Below are 23187 nucleotides of genomic sequence, written 5' to 3'. Positions count from 1 at the left end.
CCTCTGTGTGTTAACTTCTAAAACAAATAGTGTGAAATGATGGGCTATGCTTGTCATCTGACTCTTAACTAGCCAAGTCACAGGAGAGTTGTTCTAGTGGTGTCATTCCTTCTAGAAGATAGCACTGGGATGACCCCAGCAACCTAAGAAACATCTCACTCAGCCTACATTCCCCAATCTTAGAATGTGGGTCCCTCTCTAATGCGGATTGCCAGCCTTATGTTCATCATGCCTTGTAGGTTCCCTTTTATTCCAACAGCAGTGGTGAGACAAAACCAGCAAGGCTTCAGTCAGCTGCATAGATACAGAAAGCTTTCAAGTAAAACACTTGTAGCTAGTTTGACCAAGGGAACTCTTTAAGCTGGAACTTGTAAGACGTCATCTCAGCTGCCAGAGCTGGGGATTTGGAGCAACGTCCTCCTCTGCTGTGCTTACTTCTGCATGATTTCTTTCTTTGTTTCTTCAACTCTTTCCCCTGTGTTCCTTCAGATTTCTGACACGGAGGGCAAGGGCACTTACCGTGTATTTCCATATATCTGTATTTCAGTATCTGTGTATCTATATTTTAAAAGAGATTTCCTCTTGCAATCTGGCTTGTTATTAAAAGTGTGTATCAGCAGTCCTAGGCAAATGCTGCAGATGGTTGCATATCTTAAATGCTTAACCTCCCCCCACGCACGCTTCTTGTTTCTGCTCAGTTTGGTGGCCAACTGCTCTCGGCTCAGTCTGAGCAATTGTTTATGTTAAGACACTCTCTAAAAGAAATCAATAGCTTGTGTAATCTATATATATACTTGATACCTTAACTGCTAAGCATGCGTCCTCGCTTCATGATGGATGGCATAAGCAGTTTAAGCAAGGAAGTTATCTGAAATTGCCTGTAGATTATTGTTTTCCTGGAAAGAGGGAAGTGAGGTAGGAACCCCTTTCGGAAAAGGGATTTTATCCTATCTCTACATCTTCTTGTGAACAGTTCTGTTAAGAGTTTTAAGACTTCTTTTTTTTTTAATCCTGTTTATGATAAAGGGATCTGAACTGTATATTTGAAATGTGTGATCCTACTATTTAATCACCAATGATTAACAGCAGGGAAGCATCTACCTCCTAGATCCATCTGGCTTTTGGAGGTAGTGGGCTTTGTCAGGTGTAAATAGAAGCAGAAACCTGTTGCGTCTGCATTTGACTTCTGAGATTAACAAAGTGGGCTGAACCCCTCCTGTGTTGGACAGTGAGGTGTCCAGCTGCGCAGCTGAATTTGGCTGTGATTTCAGATGTAAGAGATACAGTTCTTCATTAGCTGTTTTGTACAGACCTGCTTCTAAAGTAGCTTGTTTTGTAAGATGCGGCACATGTTAAAATGTATCAACCCTTTCTGCGTGTAAAATCTGTGATCAGGTATCTGATACTGTGTCTTAACTATGTCATTTGACATCAAAGGAGACTTCACAAGCATTCTCCTAAGTATTACAACTTACCATTAAGAAATGACACAGAAGTGGGGTTTTTTTGCTTTATTTGGTATCTTCAGAGAATAAAATGAACAAGTCTTATTGTATGGTCAGTGTTAAATTGTGCTTTTCAGCATCTTCAGAGTGGTTATGGGAACAGCTTAAATATATAAATGCTGCTTTCTGTAGATCCCCCCCCGTGTTCATCACTACGCAACTTGAATCTTACTTCTAAAACTGTGACAAAATTCTTTATGCAGCTAGTGGTTTGATGAACAACTTTGTGTCTGTGTTAACCAGCTCAGCTGAAAGATCATTTTTTTTTTTTTTTTTAACATGGTATTTAGCACTTCACTGTGAAGGCAGTAGTTCAAAAGAATTTTCTATTTGTACTCAGAAAAGCAGATTATTTTGCCCCTCTTCCTAATGTGTGAGTGGAAGAGGTATCAACCCCAGGGACTGTCTGAGGTAGTCTGCAAGGAATTCAGAGGGGCATGTCTTGAGGGGAGGGCAGGACTTACTTGTTTTTTAAATACCTGTTTTTTATTTCATGGTATTTTGGAGGCCTGTCTTTGAGTGTGGCCTGCTTGGTATTATTTTGGAAATACATGAAATAAATTATATACATTCCTGAATATTTTATTATTTATCCCTCATTTTTTTGTTTATGGATGAAACTTTGATAGTCACTGTTTAATTGTAAAGTTCAGTACAGGCTGCCTTAGTGTTGAACCTGAAGTGTTCAAATCAAGCAGTGAAGGTGCCATTTGTGCATTACATCTTAAGACCACCTCAAATGTTAATTTTGTATGCTTCCAAAGAGTGTCAGCACCTCTTAAAAATTCAGGGGTGTTAATAATAAAAGAAAGATTCCTCCTATGCTCTGTTAGCTCAACTTACTGCATCTTGCAACGGTCTGTAACTTGAGTTTTAGTTGCACAGTGTCTTTGGAACTGCTTCTCACAGTCTACAGCAGAAGTTGTAGGTAGGTTAACATCTTTTTTTAGACAATCCTCTACCTACCAATTTGTCTTACATTGCCTGATTATTGTAGCTCTATAGCAACACTATCATTACAGCACAATAGCTACCATAATTTGCAATCTGAAATGGATAATGTGCAGCAGAACCTGAACCCCCTAAATTAAATAATACCACTGAAAGCTTTTGTGACCTCAGTAGGTGTAATAAAAGATTTAATGTATCTGCCTACATATATTGCTTTCCTTACATCCATAGATCAGTCCAGCTCTGGTGTAATAAATCTTGTGTTTTCTTCAGTAAATTAAAAATTGAACTAGAACATAGTGTGTTTCACTGACTGGCATTTGAAGAGAATTTTTTTATTTGGATCCCAAACTCCTAAAGGTTGCAGAAGAGAGGAATGCCCAGAAAAGAGGACAGATGTAGATTAAATACTAGGAAGAAGTTCTTTCATGATCAGCTCCAAAAGCTGGTTGGTGGATCTGGAACTCATTTTATTCGGCTGTACTGTTGTGGCCTTTCAACAAACCAGGTATCTGCTTAGTAAGTGCGTGCTGGTATTCTTCACAAATGTGTTAATTTTTCCATAAAGCTATTTGTTGTCCTACCCTCAAACATTTTACTGCAGAAGAATCAAGAATTAAACTGAATTTAAACATACAATTGAGATCAAACATGCAATTTTGTATAGTCCTGTTGATGCCTGATTTCCAGGAAGACTTACTTTCCTGTGTCTCGCTGCTCTGCACAGAAGCAGTTCATGTTTTCATTAGCAGCTGTACTGAGACTGCTTTGCCTTGTGTTGTCTGCTTAACTATAAATGGAGAAAAAAAACCTCCAACCCAGTATTTCTAAGATTCTTCTGCAGTTTTTGGGACACTTTTCTCTCTGCTTTGGCCTACATGGGTGGGAAGGAGTTTATGCCTTTCCTTACTTATGTGAAAAGAGAAGTTACGTCTTTTTTTACAGGCATTCTATGAAATGTTAATTTCAAACAGCTTAAAAAAAATACATTTAATTTCAGGTAATTTGGAGGTCTACATCCCTCAACAAAATTAAAGTTTTTTTGGTACCCCTTCATTTATAGGAAAGCCTTCTGCCTGAGTGCTGCAATATGGCAACAGTAAAATAAGAGTCCTTACACACCTTCCACTGAATATAAAAATGGAGGTTGTGCTCTATTTCAGCTTTAAGGCTCCTTCAACTGTACATGAATTCTTTTGTAAGAGAAAGGTCAAGTGGTTTTCTTTAGGTTTAAAAAATAATTATAACCATTATTGTCTTTGCCATCACAGAATTGCCATTAAAAGCCCAGGCACTGCTATTTTTATTTTTATTTTTATTTATTTTTTATATATATATACACTGCTATTTATATATACTTATCTACATTTTCATATATATATATTTAATCTCTATTATACTATTTAATTGTCAACAGTTTATTCTTTCTGCAATATAAAGCACCACAGGTCCCCAGGATGGCATGAGTTGCTGTGCAGAGGGATAACTCCTACCTGCAAATGTGACCATTTAAGGTTAGCAACAAGGGGAAAACCTGTGCGTAAGCCAGCACCAGCTAACCCAGATTGCTTTTTGTCCAACCATCAGCAGAAGGAATGCAGATACAGTTTTAGATATCACAACTGATGTAGTGTTTTAAAAGCAAGTTATGAGGTGACTCGCAAAGCAGCTTTGCAAGTGATTCTGAACGGCCCCTCCATCAGGAAGCGCTGAGGAAATCTGAGTGTATCAAAGGTGAGAAGTCATGCATTATCAAACCCCTCTCTCGACCAGCAGCAAGGCAGGTTTTGTGTGCTCTATGGCAATCCTTCTGGCATGTTGTTAGGAAGCGGCACGGGAGTGAGCCCACTCCTTGGGAGCTGTGCTGTCCAGTGTTAAGTGGTGCCTCGTGGTTGTGCAACTGCCCCATTTTATATTTGTATCGCATTAAAACATGTAACTCTACGGGATAAAAGGCAATGGCAAATTGCATTGTGCCTTTATCTCAGCTGAAAAGCTGTCTTTACAAAAAGACGAGGTAAACCAAAAAGCTTTACGCTTCTTGCAGACGGAAGAAACTTCTAATACATGAAGTATTTGTACTAAGCAACCCCTTACGGGCATCTTCCTCCTCCAGTAACAAGACCGAAGTGGAAGAAGCCCCTCGAGTAAATGCCTCTCCGCAGTTGGTTGTACTGCTTCCCAGCCAGGCTCTGGAATGCTTCTGACACCTTCCCCTATGCTTCACCGTCTCACTCCCGAAGCTGCACGATGAGCCTGCGACTGGAAGGAGAGGTCTGTGAAACTGTTTCGGGGACAGACACCATCATGTTCGCCCACTTTGCCCCATACCGCAGCAGTGGGGTGTCAGAGCAGACACCACTGTTCGTGGAGGCGCTCAGGGAAGGAAGGGCTAGTCAGTCACTGAGGCACAGTCACTGACGGACCCCCGCTGGGGCAGGCACCCAACCTCCGCTGAGGGACGCTCGCCGCGCCTCAGGGGACCGGTTGGCCTGACAGCTCCCCGTCAACTCCCGGGCCTCCTCCCTCCTCTCCCACCGTGGCTCCTTCCCTTTTTGTGCCATGGCTGCTCTCGCCCCCTCCCTCCCCTCCCCGGCTCTCGGCGCCTCGCCGTCTCCCCGGGCGCTCTCGTCCCCGTGCTCCCTCTGGGGCTGTGACGGCGGCAGGGCGGCCGGGGCTGTGTCTGGCCCGGGGGGGCTGAAGGGCGGCTGTGGGACGGCGAGCTAAGGCCGGCATGAGTAACTCCTTTATTGTATGTTCTATCGTTTTCATGTCTCCCCTTCCTGCCAGGGGGAGGGCCGGGCCTGGCCCGGCTGGGGGAGGGTTTCCCGGCACTGGGGCGACAGCAGGCGGGGGAAGGGCAGCCGCTCCCGCCGCTGCCCCAGACAGTGGGCGGAGCTACAGCGGCGGCGGGAGGGGGAGGGGCGGTGCGCGCTGCCGGCAGTTCGTGCCCGCGCGCCGCCGCCGCCGTCTCGGTGGTTGTCTCCGCCGCCGCCGCCGTCTCCGCAGTGAGGTCACGGGTGGGCGGTGCGTGCGCGGCGCCTGCTCCGCTCCCCTGGTGCCGGAGCCCCGCCGCGACGGGTGAGGAGCCGGGGAGTTGCCGGCGGCGGAGGGAGGCAGGGAGGGGGGGGGGACAGAGGGGGAGCTGGCTGCCCCGCGGCGGGGGAGGGGCGGGAGCGCCTGAGGGGGATGGGGCTGCGGCGGGCGGAGGGAGTGGCGGCGGCGGGCTGGGGGGAAAGGGGGTGCGGGCGGTGGAGCGCGGGGGCTGTGGGGAGTGGGGCGGCGGAGCGGCTCGGGCTGTGCCCCCGGGGAGCCGGACTCGGCGGAGCGGCGAGACCGGCGGGAGGGGGAGGGAGAAGGAGAGAGCCCAGCCTGAAGCAGTGCCGCTGGGGCTGAGGTGAGTCACGGCGCGGGAGGGTGCGAGCGGCGGGATGCGGCGTCCCGGGCCCTTCCGGGAAGGAGCTGCGGGGCGAGGGTCCGGTTCCCCGGCGGAGGGCAGGGATGGAGAACGCCTCTTGTCGCTCCGGAGCCCCCGTCCTTGCAGAGTGTGCGCGCTGGGAGAGAGCCGCCCCGGTGCCGCCCCTTCGCCAGCCCGCCCGCAGCTCGCTCAGCGGCGAATGCGGCGCTCCGGGAGTTGTCTGCGGCTGGCGCCGGCTGTGCCGCTTCGCCGGGGTGGCGGTGGGGCTGAGGGTGTCGGAGGAGAGCTCCGTGCGCGCTGGTCTCCCGCGATTAACTGGGCAACTGGTATCTCCTCCTTCGACCCAGCAGACTCGGAGTGGGTTGTGCCTGACCTGTTCCCCTTTTCACAGGCTGTCTGGAAGGACTGACCTCTTCGTTAGCACCAGACATGCACTGAGCCGATGGCCTGGATCCTACCTCTATTACTAATAACGTGGGGTGGGAAAATTCTGACACAAACCAGTGACATCTGTGCGAAAGGTGACTCTCGAGGGACGTTCAGTTTTTGACTACGATTTGGACCAGCCTTTAATTTGGGGATTTATTTGTGAGCTGCCATAGTAACTCTAGTGGCAGTGGTGAAATCATGAAGTTGGCAGCACAATAAAGAGAACCCTTCAGGTTGCGTTTGATCTCCAGGAGCGGAAAGTGCCGAATGAAATTTTCATACAACTTAAACTATGGTTTGGATCAGCTGTGTTAAGATCGGTGTTCTTTGAACCGAGACCATTTTTCTACTTTAATATTTAAACAGGGACGTACTTGAAAAGGCTGTATATTTTTTAGAGGAAAAAAAAAGATCAAGGATGCACGCTTGTGTCAACATGTTGTTTTTTACTGAGTTGCTGTACGAGACTACTGTGTGAAACAGTGGGAAGGGTATGAAGGGAAGCTTTTTTATACATATTGCAGTGGGGTTTTTATCTTAGAAAATTGAACAAAGAACTGTTCAATTAGAAAATTTTGCACAACCCTCCATTATTGATTTTATGGTACAGTGTGCAAAATGTGTTACAGTTTTTACCGTTGGAGGTTGAAGAAGTAACATTTTACTGAAAGGGGTGCAAAACTTGGTGTACTTGAGCTTGGTAATCAAGAGCACTTGACTTCGGGTTTGTTTTGTTTTTTTTTTATGAACAAGCAGGAAAATGCACATTCAAGACTTTAATTAATTAAAGTTCTGGTGTTTAGCAATGGAAAGCCCTCAAATAAACTTCCCTCTAGGTCTAGTTTCAGACCAAAAAAGGAGTGGGATCCAAGAGGATGGGAGTCCTCCATTAAAAAAAGCAATGACAGAGATGCATGTAAATGGCAGAGTTGAAGTTGTAATGAATAAATTGCCAACCATAAAGAAGGAAAACTTGGACGAATATGATGAAACTCCTGTGGAGGCTGATGGGGAAACTGCCAAGCCAAACAGTACTTCGCTTTCTGAGCCTTTGAATTTAAATCCAGGTTTGAAACACACATTGGCACAGTTCCACCTCAGCAGCCAGAGTTCTCTTGGTGGACCAGCAGCCTTTTCAGCTCGTTATTCCCAGGAAAGTATGTCTCCCGCTGTCTTCTTGCCTCTTCCGTCACCACAGATACTCTCTGGTCCGCTGCTCATTCCTCCGGACAGCTCCACGGAACTCACCCAGACTGTTCTGGAGGGGGAGTCCATCTCTTGTTTTAAAGTTGGAGGAGAAAAAAGGCTTTGTCTGCCTCAAGTGTTGAATTCGGTTCTCCGAGATTTCTCACTGCAACAGATCAACACGGTGTGTGATGAACTGTATATATACTGCTCAAGGTGCACTTCCGACCAGCTTCATATCTTGAAGGTTTTGGGAATTCTTCCATTTAATGCTCCATCCTGCGGATTAATTACGCTTACCGATGCTCAGAGACTATGCAATGCTTTACTGCGTCCTCGCACTTTTCCACAAAATGGCAGTTTTCTCCCTGGTAAGAATACCTTGGCCCAGTTGAAAGAGACTGGCAGTGCCTTTGAAGTAGAGCATGAATGCCTGGGCAAGTGCCAGGGGTTGTTTGCACCTCAGTTCTACCTTGCGCCGGATGATCCATGTATCCAGTGTTTGGAGTGCTACGGAATGTTCTCACCCCAGACGTTTGTGATGCATTCACACAGATCCCCGGACAAGAGGACCTGTCACTGGGGATTTGAATCGTCCAAGTGGCACTGCTACCTGCATATTAACCAAAAATACTTGGGAACGTCGGAGGAGCAGGAACTAAAGCATCTGTTGGAGGAAATGAAGGAGAAATTCAGTGAGAAAAATCAGAAAAGAACTCGGTCCAAAGTAAGTTCACCTACTCTTGTAAAACTCCTAAATTTCTTTTTGCTCACATGTAAATACTTGTTTTGGAAGCACCTTGTAAGTGCCTTTTGCAAGTGGGAATACTTGTCAAATCAAGCCTAAGTTAAATTTGTGGGAGAGCTTCACCATGGAAATACTTTTCTCATTAAAAGGTGTGGTAATTTCTTTTGGTTTTGGGCTGTAAGTAACTTCATTTGAGCTGGTTTGGCTTTGTTGGTTCTTGTTCTAAGGTGCACGGTCTCTAGAAAATTCAGAGCTATTGTGGAAATTTTCATTCTCCCATTTGACCTTTGAGTGTGCTTCGTGTGGTATGTGTTGCAGCAGATGAGCAAAGCAGAAAGGAGCTTGAAAATCAAGTATGAGGAACTAGTTCTACATTTGTCATTTTTACTCCAGACACGTATGGTGTATGGCGACCTGGCTTGCTAGCCAGGGTAATGGTGCATTGATAAGTTGCTGTTTGGAAGCCTGAAGTCTGCTTGTTCAGCAATAGCTTTCTGTTTAAACTACTTGTATAGAGAAATAGGCCCAAAAGAGGGAGTTTTAAGAAGCCCAAGTAATGAGCTGTAGGCCGGTATCTTGACAATGGTTAATAATAGATGTCATGTTTTTTCCCTAAAATGCTGCTGCAAGTCTATGCTGTGGTTCAAAAATACCACATTTCCCTTAGAGAGCTTCTGCTTTAAATAATAAGCACCAGATAAATGTTGAACATCATATGTGTTTCCATTCGTAGAAGGTACAATCCTTTGGGTATAGTCTGAATGTAAGAGGATTTTAAGTGGTTCTTGGCCCATGATTGTGTTTCTTTTCAGTGTATTTGGCATTTATATGTCTGCTTGGTGGCTACTGATCTGATTATATATCAGTTTTGCCTGCAAGATGTTTTGTGGTGGATTTTGAAATATCAAGAGTAGTCCAGATGGCTGAGCCCAAAAAGGTGTGCTGTAAGTTTACACCTTTCAGGGTATACCTCTGAAAAGGTAGTATTGCAGAAAGGCTTACAGTAGTAACAGGTATTTCTGCAGTTGTGCCAGTCCTCAGGAAGGGATTTCAGCAGAAAATTTCCATCCAAGCTGGAATGCTTCCATATGCTGAATCAGTTGAAGGTGCAGAGTAAGAAGGCTGTAAGCTGTATACTTGATTGGCACCGGGTTTCTCATTTTTGGTTGAGTTCTAGACTGCAGCGTAACATCCACCTGCTCTTGATGGAACAGCTGCTACGGTTGCCGCTAATGTCTGTGCTGTCAGATCTTCATTCCCTTCGACTTTGTGACAGTTTCTGATAATTGCTCTGTACTAAAAATTTGCCTTGCTTCTCAGACTACTTCCTTGAGTTGGTCACTGTGCATGGGGAAAAGTTCGCAATGTGGATAGTTAACATTTCTTCTGAGCGTTTTTATAAATCCCATCTCTGCTAATGGCTTAATGGTTAGCTGTAACCGCTGCTTACCTTTTTTTACTTAAACGACAGCTTTGTTCAGCTAGCTTAGAAGAAAATTAAAGAAATTTTTCATGTAGTGCTTCCAGAGAGTTTGGGTAGAAGTCATTTGATTCAGCTTGGTTATATTCTGTTTACAAAATTCTTTAAGAGTATCTACACTAAACAGGTTGTTAGGTAATGTAATATACCTGTATGTATTTAAGTAGATGCTTTATTTTATTAACCTGGATGATGGGGAAAGAATAGACTTAGGAAAAGGCTTCATGTTTATTCATGGTTACCTTTAATTTCCTTTCCTAAGTAAAAAATTGACTTCAAGTTATGAAATTAATTTGCAAAATGCACACTAATGGGGAGACAGTAAAGGTAGTTTCCATTTGAAATAGGTGGGAATGCAAAAATCTGACCAAATAACTTGAAAATAGCAATTACCCAATAGATAGTTTCAAATGTAAAAGTATAAACGTGTTAAGTGGACAGATGTGGTTCAGAAGTAAAAATTGGGTTACTGTGTACTAGCTGCAGGATAAATAGAACATGTGTACATTATTAAAATTATTAGAATGATCTGAATAAGCAGCAAAACTTGAGAAGTGTCAGGATGAGGCCATTTTTCTGAGATGATTATTTCAAATCTTTGTTACTTAAAAGCTTGATTATGAATTTACTGTTTTGGAGCTTAACTCCCTTGTACCCTCCCTCCTTTCTCTGTGTGTTGGAACCCATTCGAGGAACTGCAGGGGTGGAGTTAAATTTCAGTTTCATTGCTACTCAGCTTTTAGTGGGCTGGAAGTTTTGACCAGAGTATTGTAGATGTGATTTGGTCTCTCTTACAGTCAAGTGGGGCTTGATTCTACAGACTTTGGTATAAGCCACACCTGTGTAACTGCAGAGATGAAGTTCTGTGACAGTTTATTTCGGTGTGCATAAATAACGTATCTTTAGTACAGTAAAGAGTTTTGTTGTTGTGGGGTTTTTTTGTTGGTTTGGGGTTTTTGTTTGTGTTTATTTTTTAGCTTTATAGGCTTCTTTCTTTTTTTTTTTTTAATTTTTTTTTGATTGACCAACTTTCAAAAAGTACTGGTTTTGGCTGGAATGGTGTTAACTGCCTTTGTAGCGGCCTGTATGGTGCTGTGCTTTGGATTTGTGACCAAAGAGATACTATTAAGCTGTCTTTATCTTGACTTAGGAGCTTTCTTGCCTTTGTGAGGGAGTGGCTGCGTGGGTACTTAGCTGCTGGCTGGGGTCAACCAAGCACACCTTAGTCCAAAACCTGCTTCCCAAGGCTATTTTAATACAGTGAAATGAAATTCCTTAGCTGTGTGTCTGTTTAAGTATATGACAAAACACCTTTCACTTGAAATTAACTTTGCAGTGGGGCACAAGGTATTGCTAGTAACTTTGACTAAAGAGTAATTCAAAGAATATTTTTGAAACAAACAGAACAAGAGGTGTTATCCAAATACAAAATGCACAAAAGTTTTTTAAGATCATGTATTCTGATGCAACTGGATTAATTTGTTACTGCAAAGGGAATGGAGTTGTCATGTTACTACAGGAACTTTGCCCAGTTCTGTCATAAGAGTAATAAGAATTTGTGACAACTGAAGAGATTTCTGTGTCTGAAACACTAGTAGTTCTTCCATTTTATTAACAGGTTTCATTTTGTAATAATGTAATCTGGCAGGTGTTTACTATGGTGTGGATATCTTATTGCAGAAGGGTCCTACCACCTTTTGAGAATCTTAATTTCTGCTTTCTGTTTCTCCCAAACATGTTTAGCATGCCCCTGCCAGAGTTCTGGAAACTCAGCAGGGTTTTTATATATGTTTGTAAAGAGTTTTTCTTTTAGTTTTGCTGCTACTTTGCATAACACGGGAAACTGGAGATCAAGGAAACTTCAGTGGCTTGAGTCACCCTGCATCTATGCCAAAGGCACTCTGTTTTCCACTACCCCAAATCTGTAGTGTGTATGTATTCATGGTGTAAATGCCATTCCACTGAGGAGCCTTTATGGAAATGTAGGTAACATGTACCCTTCTTCCACTTAACAATTTATTTTCTTTTCATTAGGCGGAATCACAGCAGACCCTGGAATTACCCCAGTGGTATCCAGTGATAAAGCAAGAAGCAGAAACTGATCCTCAGCCACCCTCCTTTATCCATCCAAGGTAACTCAATTTCCTGTGTAGAACTATAAGCAGTGTATGGACAAGTATTTAAATACTTTTGGCTACTTAAAGATAATTCAGAATGAAAAAAACGTACTTGCTTCCTAAATTGTTAGCTGAATCCTAGCTTTTTATGCATTTCTTAGTGTAAATATTAATGAACTGCTTATGAGGGGGCTTTTGGTACAAGACTCAAGCTGTGATCTGTGAGTGTTCTTCAGTAAGCAATACAGTTGAAATGTTGTTAAAAATTCCCTTTTCAAAATAGAAATGACCAAAGGTAATTTTTGATCTTTCATATTATAATACAATGCATGCATGTGGAAATATGCATAGGGCATATTTACCATTAGTGCAACTTAATTCCCTTTCAAAAAAAGACTTGTAAAAGGTGTTTGAAGGTTTTCTTCACACTGGAACAATGGCTGTGGCTGAGTTGTCTGTTGATTAGTTTCCTGGTTTTAGAAACCAAGTGCATTTGCTTAACATAGTACACAGTTTGTCATCTGCATTAGCGAGGGAAGTTTTTCTCAACATAGCTCTTCCCCTCCTCCCTGTGTGGTTGTGCATTTACCGTATATGGGTGAGATCAGACTCTTTTGGCTAGCAGCATGCATCAGAGCAACACACACATCAAACCAGTTCCCATGCAAGCGCATGAACGGTGGAACTTCTGTCATGGTCCTTCAGTTTGCTGTTTCTGTCAGTGCCTTCCTTCAGAACTAGGAGAAAGGGAAGCGTTGAGCACAGCAATGAGGACTCCAGCGTAGTGACACTGATTGTTTTGGCCCTAACCTTAGCACATTTGGTGCTCTTTTCCCTCTGTACTAGTTAAAAGTTAGTAAATAGGTTAGGGTGGTATAGAAGAATGCTCCCAGGATTCCAGGAGCTGTGAAAATACAGATGTATTGCTCAATATATGTGGGAAAGGAGGTCCAGCATTGGTCTCAGATAATACCCCAGCACTGTCAGTATGCAGCTTTGCTATTTAGAGTGTCATTCCCAGATCACTGATCACTTCCCCCATCCTCCATTGCTAATACAAGGATTATGAAAATGCTGGAAAGTCTGGACTCTCCATACAGCAAATTTCACCCTTTGCATTTAAATGAAGACTTCGCATGATTTTCTATACAATTTTTTTTTTAATCAGTCATGTTTGGAAAATCCTCTTGTTTGATAGCCCCCAAACCTTATCTGGATAATCTACTCAGTAAAGATTAAGTGGATCGTTAAGATTTCCTTTGGCATAGGAAAAATTTAAAAGGGCGTGCTTATTTTTCACTGAAGCTTTTACAGTTTGAAATTATGTAAAGGTAAATTTGTGCTCTCTACTAGTCATAATCTATTATGTCTTACCTTTCGTTCTTAATTTTACTGTTCTACTGTTTCAGTTACTACCTTTATATGTGTGATAAAGTGGTTGCCCCAAATGTATCTCTTGCATCGCAATGTAAGGATGTTGCAAAAACAGCAGTCAGAGCTTCAGAAATAATTAAATCCTCACCTGGACAGTCAGAGAGAAAGCTCAGTAGTGGAAAGCACAAAAAAGCTGCCTCCTACCCAGACCTTTCTCTGGAAGAACAGGAAAAAATTGACTTGAAAGCAGGTGTGGAGCAGCATAAGCGTTTGGGTGAGTAGTGAAAATTTCATTGGAGTCTTCTTTTTTTATACCATACCATTTTGGAAAGCTCATCATCAAGCTATTATTTTGTGATGTCACTTAAGTTTTCCAAAAGTTGTTTTGACCTTTTTAATCATCTTCTGTTTTCTTTGTTTTTCTTCACTCTGGAAGTTTAATTTTCAGTGATTATTATGCTGTGTTGTTTTTTTATCTGCAGATCCACCCATGGCAGTTCGTTCTGCAAGAGGTGGAAGATCTGAACGTGTTTCTTCCAGAACCACCCGAGACCCTAGTCGTATTGAAGTAGGTAATGATGTACGAACCTTGTCCCCCACTCTCATGAAGGACATCAGTTGTGAAGATGACAAGGGAAGGATTATGGAAGAAGTAATGAAAACCTACATCAAACAGCAAGAAAAACTAAATACCATTTTACAGAGAAAACAGCAGCTTCAGATGGTACAGTGGCAATCTGAGTGCATTTTGCTTTTTTGCCTTTGACGTCAGAAAACTGATGTTAGCTGGCTGGTTTTAGATTGATATCACAGATTACATTCATTTAAAAACACAAAGCGCACAGATAATTTCCCCTCCAGCTTGAATCCAGACACCAAATCTTTAATAGCCCCTGTGCTCATTAGATTTGAGTCCACTAATAACTGGTGTCTTTTCAGTTTGCAGTGGCATTCAAGCAGCTCTTTCTTTTGTTTTATTCAAATATAAACCACTTCTTTAATTTCAGAATGTTTCCCAAGTATTTAAGTGTTTTGGCAAATATAGCTTAACTCCTGTAAAGTTTCTCAGTTTCCAGGATTTAAAAAATGCAGACATCTGCGTTCTAGGAATGGTCTTATTGCTGCCCTGTATTAAAAAAAAAATACCACCTCCCTCTTTCTATTCAATAAGCCCTTGTTTTTAGGGGGATTTTATTAGCCTTTCTTAATAATGGATGACATTAGAAGCTGGTGTTCATTTGTGATTCTGCCTCCTTTCTGTTTTCTGGATTAAGGTCAACACTGTCTTTGCTTTTTACATTCATAGACCAGAATCCTCTAGAGCTGCTACTTTTAAGTTGTTCTGCTGTTGGAGGTAAAGCTTGTAAATAAGTTAAAAAAAAATTAAGACTTAAAAAAAATAAAATCCCAAGATGCTAATGGAAAAATAAACACATTTATTCAGTTTTCTTATGATGAACTTCTTACATCTTCAAAGTATATTTTAGTAAATCAGCGCTGCTGCCTTCTGAGGTTCATTGTTGGAAGTTGTGAATCTGTTTCTAGCAGTCCTGTCTAGAAATGATTTCTTAAAAGTGAAATGCTTGGTACAGAACTCCAGGCTGTCATCAAGGAGATACCTACCATTATCAGTTTATTGTTATCAGTAGATAAATGTGCCCTTTTTGGCCTAATTGTTTACAGATACACATTTAAATGCAGCTTTGTACTTTCCTGATCTTAGAGCCAAGGTGTATATGATCCTGGTTTTTCTTGACAGGAAGTGGAAATGTTAAGCAACTCTAAATCTATGAAGGAACTAACTGAAGAGCAGCAGAATTTACAAAAAGAACTTGAATGTCTGCAGACAGAGCATGCCCAAAGAATGGAAGAATTTTATTTTGAGCAGAGAGACTTGGAGAAGAAACTGGACCAAGTGATGAAGCAAAAGTGCAGCTGTGACTCCAATTTAGAAAAAGACAAAGAAGCTGAATATGCAGCACAGGTGAGAAGGGAAAGTTGCTTCAAACAAAATGACATTTAACGTATCAGGAAATTGTGAAGCTATTGCTCAGTCACCTTCAGGTTTCATCTCCTCTGTGTGTTTTGATACCATAGTCGAATACCAAAATAGGTTGCAGTGACAGCAATATTTATTTCCCTGTTCCTTGACTGAAACTGAGGTAGAATGCAGCTTGCAAAAACACGTGCTGTTATTGACAAAATACTAATCTTTAACATCAGCTCTGTTAACTCCTCATTTAAAACAAACTGTGTTTTTAATGTGTGTAGTCTTGCCCGTGTTACAGAATTAACTATTCTCATTTTAGTTACAGAAATAAGCCATTTCTTTTTTTTCTTCCTTGTATGTTAAAAAACAAACCCAGACTTCTCGACCACCTTTTTGTCGAGATAGGTAGCATATCTTGGTCACTTTCTGATCTTTGGTGGTATAATCTTCTGCACTGTCTGATAGAGCCCCCATCTGTGCTCTGTCAAAGCATTCAGGCAAGTGTTCTCTTGGAAGTTAAATTTTCCATTTTCTGTCTCTCATTCCTGCCTCTTGGGTTTATATATCAAAACCTGTGGAGATTGTTTCACTTTTTTTTTTTTACTTTTATTACTGCTTCCTACGTAAGTTGGAGATAATTCATGCTGTTCCAATGGGAAAAATACAGTTAATGCCCAAGGGAGCCTTGGAGTGCCTCTTCAAAATCAGTTGCAATTATGATTAGATGTACAATAATGTATTTTGTACCATGTCACAGGAAAAGAGTCTTCACAGCTTTTCAAAAGTAAACAAAACTAAAACTTAAGCTCAGGAAAGCTTTGTGGTTGTTTGATTCTAGCTTTGTGTATTTCCTGTTCTTGCTGTGTCAAACTAAGAAACAGGCAGTACTTGAGAGACAGGTTTTGGTATTTTGGGGGAGTAGGGCAGAGACTAGCATCGTAAATCCTTCTCATTAATTTAATTTGATGACATCCCACTCCACAGATTCCTGGCCTTCCTGCCAGAAATAATCCTCTCTAAGGCCTGATTTACTAAACATCTGGTACAAGCCCTGTTACTGCAAGTAGCAACATGTTCTAATTTATGAAGATAATCATGTATAGCATGTTTTATATGACTTGTGTAGCTTACTCTCTTCAGAGGGTAAAAACCATACTTTGTTCCCCATAGAGACTGGTTGATTGTTTCTTTTGAAGTTAGACTTTGGAAACTAAATACGTTTCTTTCAAGAAAGTTTACTCTGTTATTACCTGTGTGGTAGAGCTATTGGCAGCATATAATTTGAAACTTTTTCTGTTTATCACATCTTACAATAGATTTTGGACCCTAGGTTCCAAGCAGTTGTCAAAAATACCCACGTTAAACAGAGGTCCTGGCAATAGGCAACTTCCCCAAGCTGCATGTACAGCATTTTAAAAAAGCCTTCATCTAATGTCTTCTTGAAGCAGCTGCACAGGCTGCTTTTTCTGCCTGAGAACTGTGAACTGGGAGGAACCCTGTCTTACGTTAAGCAAAATGAGTAATTTGGGGTTTGCAACTTGCTTAAATGTCTGTTCTTTCTAGGCCTGTCTGAAGATGCACTGAGTGTCCTCTCCCCTTTCTTGACTTCTTTAATGAATTGTGCAGTTTCGTTGTTGCTTTACCCTGTCAATTGAAATAGTGTAACCATAACTGAAACCTTTCCTTAGAGTTGGAAATTGAAACTCAGAGACCTGCTTATGTACGTGTTGCAACATGTAAGCAGTGGGCATTATTGTACTGCAACAGTTTACTTCATCGAAGTAGTGGAGTCAAAAGATTTGCTGTTAATATCTAAGAACTGGTTCAATATTTCTGGTTAGATGAAGAACCATTTAAGTATTTCGGATGATACAAGTGGAGAGGAAGGTTGCTGAATGCAGTGTTTCTCTAAAGTAAGCACAGCAGTTCCTTTGCCCAGCAGTTTTACAGCAGTTGGTGAACACCAGTGATCCTGCATCCTCCTGCGTCTCGTTCTCATGAGCTTAATGATGATTTATATCAGATAGATACCTATCATTATAAAGGCAGATTAATTTTTTAGATTCAGTGAGGCTTTTTGTCTTTTTTTTAAAGAAATAACTCCTTAAAATCAGTGATAGAGAACTGATTTCTAGTCTCCTCCCTGTTTAACTGTTGGTAGTATATGGATAAGCAGTTTGACAGTAACTTTCACACACTTGAAAAATTATACAGTCATTTCCAGACCTCACTGTGAATAAGTTCTGATGACACTCTATGAAGTTCAAGTTTTACTGTACTCCAAAGATGAAAAATACTACTTAATTTTTGTGTTTAAACACGAAACATTTCGCCAAAAAATGTGCATGGGCTCATATTTGAACACATATATAAATGCACAGGCGTTATGTTCAAGGTTTTCTGAATGTCATTTATGGTAAGTCTGTTTTATTTAGACTGAAGGGTACTGAAACAGTGTTGGTGGTTTTGTTTGTTCTAGAAGTGCATTCAGGCTTTGAAATAAAGGAGTAATACTTTGTCAGTAAGAGAAAAGAAGCTGATAAATGGAAAAGTGCTCTTTATTCTGGGATTTGTGAAACACCTGATTCTGACATAATGACAGTCTTCCTAACAGATTGTGTGTATTATTACATGGTCTAGTGTGACAGTTAATATAACTACAATTTATATGTATATGATGTTTATGCAACTTTACATACTGATGTTATTTGCTAATGGTGTAGTATGCTGCATGATTCTTGGTAACAGCAGAAGAGGAGATGATAAATAACTGGTGAATGAAGTCCTTTCATCTGATGCGTAGGGTAGTCACTAGTGGTGTCTTGAAGTGAATAGTTGATGTTACAAATAAGTTCACTAAAATTTGCTCTGCCTCTCTTTGTCTTTTTTACAGCTAGCAGAATTGAGACAGAGACTGGATCATGCAGAGGCAGATAGACAAGAGCTTCAGGATGAACTGAGACAAGAACGAGAGGCAAGAGAAAAGTTAGAAATGATGATAAAGGAGTTGAAGCTGCAGATCTTGAAATCTTCAAAAAATGGGAAAGGAAAATAGAAATTGAAAGAGGAAACTTGACTAAGTCCTTCAAACAGGGTGTTTTCATTTTTAATGAATTTTGAGCAGTTTAGTGTGTTGAGAAGTATTCTCTGCAGATTTCTATTTCCCAGACAAGTCCAGATGACGATATACATAAATAAATATAGATAGGTGTACATTTTTAGATTTTCATAACCAATAAAAATCTGCATTTATTTGTACTGGTGTTTTTCTCAAACAATGAAAAATGCAAACCTCTTGATTTAGGGTGACCAGTTCTATTTCTAATGCAGTCTTGAGGACTCTATACCTTTTAATATTGTCTGTTAAAATATATGTGGTGATCTTTTATTCTGCTATCAATTGCACATTCAGCTATAAAAGTACATTTAAAACATTTTGAGTTCTTCAAGGGCAAAAGTGTAAATTATTCATTCTTGAACTGGGGAAAGTAAAGGCAGCTTTCCATCTGTAAGGTAATACTCAAAATTTCCACAGAGACAAATGATGGATCATCAAAAGTGATTTAGCAGCATGAGTTTTTCCCATAATTTCATTGTGTGAAGTCAAGCTGATATTTTCAGAATTTTCTATTTAAGAGCTCATTAATAATCTAAAGAATTTTAGAGCCAGCATTTGCTTGCCGTGCTGGAAGAAGAAAACATTAGGGTGTTTTTGTAAATGAAAAAAATCACAGTTATAATGGAATCTTTGGGAATTAAAAACTCACTTTTTTTTTTTTCCTTCTATTTAGTAGGTATGAAAGCAATGTTAATAAAAACTTACAAGTGGGGGGTTTCCTTTTAGAAACTGAGGAGGCTTGACTTAACTGGTTTTCAGATAGTAAAGCTTTCAAGAAAAGTAATATTTATTAAAAAATATTATTAGTTTCTCTCGTACCGTAAGCCTCCGCACTTTGAGCTTCTTGCCAACTTGTGGATCTTTCTTCCATTACATAGAACAGGCCTTAACTGACATTGCGAGAATAGCTTAAAAAATAAACTTCTGAGATATGGCACTTTGAAAACCATTTTGATAGTCTCTGTATTTGAATGGCATGGTAGTGTTACCATGAATTAAGAAATTCAGCATGTTTGTTAAGCTATAACATTTGAAAGTGTGTGATTGTACAGAATTGCTGTTTTATGTATATATAATGTTTGAGTACTTCAGAAGTCTGGTTCCTAGTGGATTAAACGCATGACTACAAAGTTGGTTGAAGAAATACTTCTTGCACTTCTTTCCAAAAAGTCTGATACAGCTGACAGACATTAGCTGATTTATGTCAGTGATTAGAAATATTTTAGTAATTCTAGCATTTCACTATGTAGTTTTAACCTTTACTTTGGCTTCTGTTTTTGAGGTATTTAGGTTTATTACTCTCTTAATAATTCAGTTAATTTGGGATGAAACCACTAGTAAAAGCCTACACTGGTATTTTTTTTATTAATTTTTAATCTCCCCCCTAACTAATAAAACTGAAAACTTTTGAGTTCACTTTTGTTTCAGTGGTATGACAAGAGTGAATATCACAGAGAAAGATAAAATTGCACAACTCTTTAAAGTGGATGAGAAATGAGGTGATAAATTCCCATGGAGTCACAGAATAATTCTTTTATAGCTGTATACAGTTTTGTTTCTGAGCTCTGTGTCATATTTACACTGGTAATTAAAACAGGTTAGATGGAAAAAAATCCCAACCATTTTTTTTCTTTGTCAGTGTTGATCAGAAACTATTACATTTCTTTCCCTTCATCTCTAAATTTTTGCTTAAAAAAAAAAAAAGGGGGGGGGAAAAGTCTGTGTTTGCAGCATAATTTGGCAGGAAAGGTGCTCACTGTAGATGGTTCCGATTGTTTACACACCACTTGCTTTAGAAACACAGTGTTTTACTGTAACAAGCACCAAAACCATGGTTAAAGGGAGGGAGAGTAGGCAAGAATGGTGATAAAAGTGGTTGTTAGGGAATGGAGCTTGAAGTAGTCATTGATGGACTGAACGTATGTTGGTTTGCTTAGATGGGCAAGAAGCAAAATGCTGTCCTAGGAAACAAAAATTTCAGCTGAGTGTTACTGAAGGAGCAAAAGAGAGCATTTCTATTTGCTTTAACAGTGTTTTGAACCAGACTTGTTTGTTTGTCAGTATAGGTAAGGCCATACAAACTTGTTTAATACAGCTGCAGTAACTAAATTACCACAGTATTTATATTTTAGCTGTTTAATTTATGCAATCCTCATGGAATTATTATATTAGAATACTGTATAGTCTGTTTCCATTCAGGTCTTGTCTGTGTTATGTAGCTTCTGCTCAAGTTTGCCCTTTTGTCACTGGTGTATCTTCAGCAGTGGCAATTGCAGCAGAGTGCTGGTGTATCCTGGGTTACTCTGTGTCAACCAGCTGTTAACTGGCTTACGCTGTGGACTATTAAAATGCTGGTGTCCATAATTTGTACTAGCATTTTCACTGTTTCAAGAACTCAAGCAGCTATATGAATTTTAAGCAATTCCAGCTATGTATATGTCCTCCTAATCATTTAAAAACATCTGGTTGAAAAAGCTGGTAGAACATTTATTAAAATAACTTTAAAAGCAGCTTTGTAAATACTCCATTTAGTCATCTAACGTTAGAATGCATTTTAAATTATTGTAATATTCTTAAAATTCTTAAATATTACTTTCAGGCTCTTTAACATAAGCAATTTTCATATGTGTAGACTTAATTTTATACTGATTTTAGGTAATAATGTATACATAAATGTGCCATAGATTTTGTGTGTTCACAGCCTTTGAAAGATAGTTTTTTAGTAAATTGTAAATAGTGCTGTATCGGTTCTAGAACAAATATGTTGACCTTTTTTCACTACCTTATGCTACTTACATTGAATGGTTTATTTTACAGCCTAATATAGGAACTCGGAATGCACATTTAAGGGCCTTCATTTAAGTGCACACTTAATGGTAGAAACTAATTCTGTCATTAGGTCCTCCCTTTTAGTCATAGCATGCTCATTTTCTGTATTAATACTTGTTTTGTCTTCAGTTTTTGCTTGCTGATCTTTCAGGCAGGGAGTAATTTTCCTGGGTAGTTGTGATGTGAAACCTGTAGGAAAAAATTCTAAAGTTGTCTGTAATCTTGAAAGTTGCATTATTAAATACCCAAACTGAGATCAAAGTTGCCTAGTGTACCTTCTGGAACAAAGTAAGTAGGGTTCAAGGTGAATAGCTAGTTTCCTCCTATATTTCTTCCAAAAGAGAACTTCCACATTGCTTTGTGTACTTCAATCAACAAGAAAACCTAAGAGCTTAAAGAGTAAAACTCCTGCAGTTTTGGCAGTCTGAAAGCACACTCTTTTGCAGCGTAGTGATGTATCCCAAGACAAAAGAGATTTTTATCTAAATCTCCAGACTTAGTCTGTGTTTTAGTTTTTGTAGTGTACTGTTCAATTTGAGTATTTAGATAAATGTAGTTATGTTTTGCGTTCTTAAACTAATTTTATTCTATATTTAATATATTGATAGCTTAGCTGTAAAATCACTTGTATATAGTAAAGGCATAAAGCAATTAGTGAAGTAGAAGTTGAGTGGGATCATAAAGCTACTGGTGGCCTGAAAGAATAAGTCTTGGCCCGTATTTTAGAAGTCACAATGTTTCCTTCATACACTCTTGTTTTCTGTTGGGGAGGGGATAGCTAGAATGTGTTACGAGATTTTTGGAGGAGTTTCCTAGCATTAGGTATGAAGTTGGCCTTGCCATGCTGACATGGTCAGCTTCCTGGAATTCACTTGTTTGTAGAGTATATATTTTGATTGTCAGTTAAGATAACGACTTTGTATTTTTTTCTGCACTTAATTCATGTAATTGACCCACACAGCAGTTTTCTATAGGGTGGTGAAGTTGACAAAAGACATAATTACACCTACCTGTTAATCTGTGCTTACAATATTTCAGTAATTTTATTTAAGCTGTCAGTAGTAAGCAGAAGAAAGCTGTAAATTTTAATTTTCTTTTTTTCTCATTACACTGGCAGTTTGAGTAATCATCAGTTTTCATTACAGAAAATGTGTAGAATTTTCAATTTGTTGCTTATTTCCAAAAGACACCCAATTTTCGTTTAGCTTTTGTGATAGCAGTTACTACTTACAGCTTCTGCGACCGTGTTGTATGGTGTCTTCACTACTTGGAAAATTGTGTATTTTCAGGGTTAGTGGTTCAGTTGGAAAATGCTTGAAAAATGAGTTCTAAGCACTTCATCAAGCACAGCAAACAAATGGTATAAAATTTTGCTATTTGAAAATTGATTAAATGTAATAGTATCAATTTTTTTTCCTTCGAATATAGATACCTCACTTAAAGGAAAGCACAGCTGTACTGTATTTAAACTAATTCTAGGAAATAATAAAAAACCGGTCTAAAATACTTTGTTGCCGTTATGTTGCTTTCTGTGATTGACAAAATCTGGTTTTGTGTTTTCATACTCTTGAACGTATTGATGCTGACATGCCGGTATATAATGATCTCAAATTACAGAAAGTAGCTGCAAAACAACAGTTTGTGTTAGCGCAAGGCAACAGGTTGGATGGCTATTCTGAAACCGTAGTAAAAGCCTGTGAAAAATGATCAGTGCATTCAACAATTTTTAGTACTTTGCCAATGATGTACAGTCGTATTGTTAAGAGTTGCTGTGGTTGCATTACATGACACACAAAACTGTCCTCTACCTCACGTGAGATTTAACAGATATTTTATATGGTTTTAGTAAACAAGATGCATCTATCTGGTCACTTAGTTTACAAATTTTAAATTATATTTATTGAAACATGACATACTGTGCTCTTAGCTTATACCTCAATTGTATTTTGTGCTGTTATCCATTTTCATGCTTTGTAAATACCTGTATAGATTGTGGATTCACAAAAATAAAGAACTGTAATGTCAGAACACTTGTCTGTGATG

At 39.8% G+C, this 23187-nt stretch overlaps 1 protein-coding gene across 1 annotated transcript; it reads left to right on the top strand.

Moving 5' to 3' along the window:
• Positions 1–5370: 5370 nt before the first annotated feature.
• On the top strand, positions 5371–23187 carry SKIL (SKI like proto-oncogene). Its single transcript, XM_061374819.1, has 7 exons — positions 5371–5537; positions 6266–8215; positions 11751–11848; positions 13243–13481; positions 13690–13931; positions 14967–15191; positions 18091–23187. The coding sequence occupies exons 2-7, from the start codon at positions 7109–7111 to the stop codon at positions 18250–18252; spliced, it is 2073 nt and encodes a 690-aa protein (XP_061230803.1). The 5' UTR covers positions 5371–5537; positions 6266–7108; the 3' UTR covers positions 18253–23187.

Source organism: Neopsephotus bourkii, unplaced genomic scaffold (genome assembly GCF_033783945.1).
Source record: "Neopsephotus bourkii isolate Nb327-2 ecotype Australia unplaced genomic scaffold, CSIRO-AGI_Nbou_v1 NB_1654, whole genome shotgun sequence".
Lineage (NCBI taxonomy): Eukaryota > Metazoa > Chordata > Aves > Psittaciformes > Psittacidae > Neopsephotus > Neopsephotus bourkii.
Note: the sequence above shows the minus strand (reverse complement) of the source record. Positions and strands in the feature narration are given on the sequence as shown.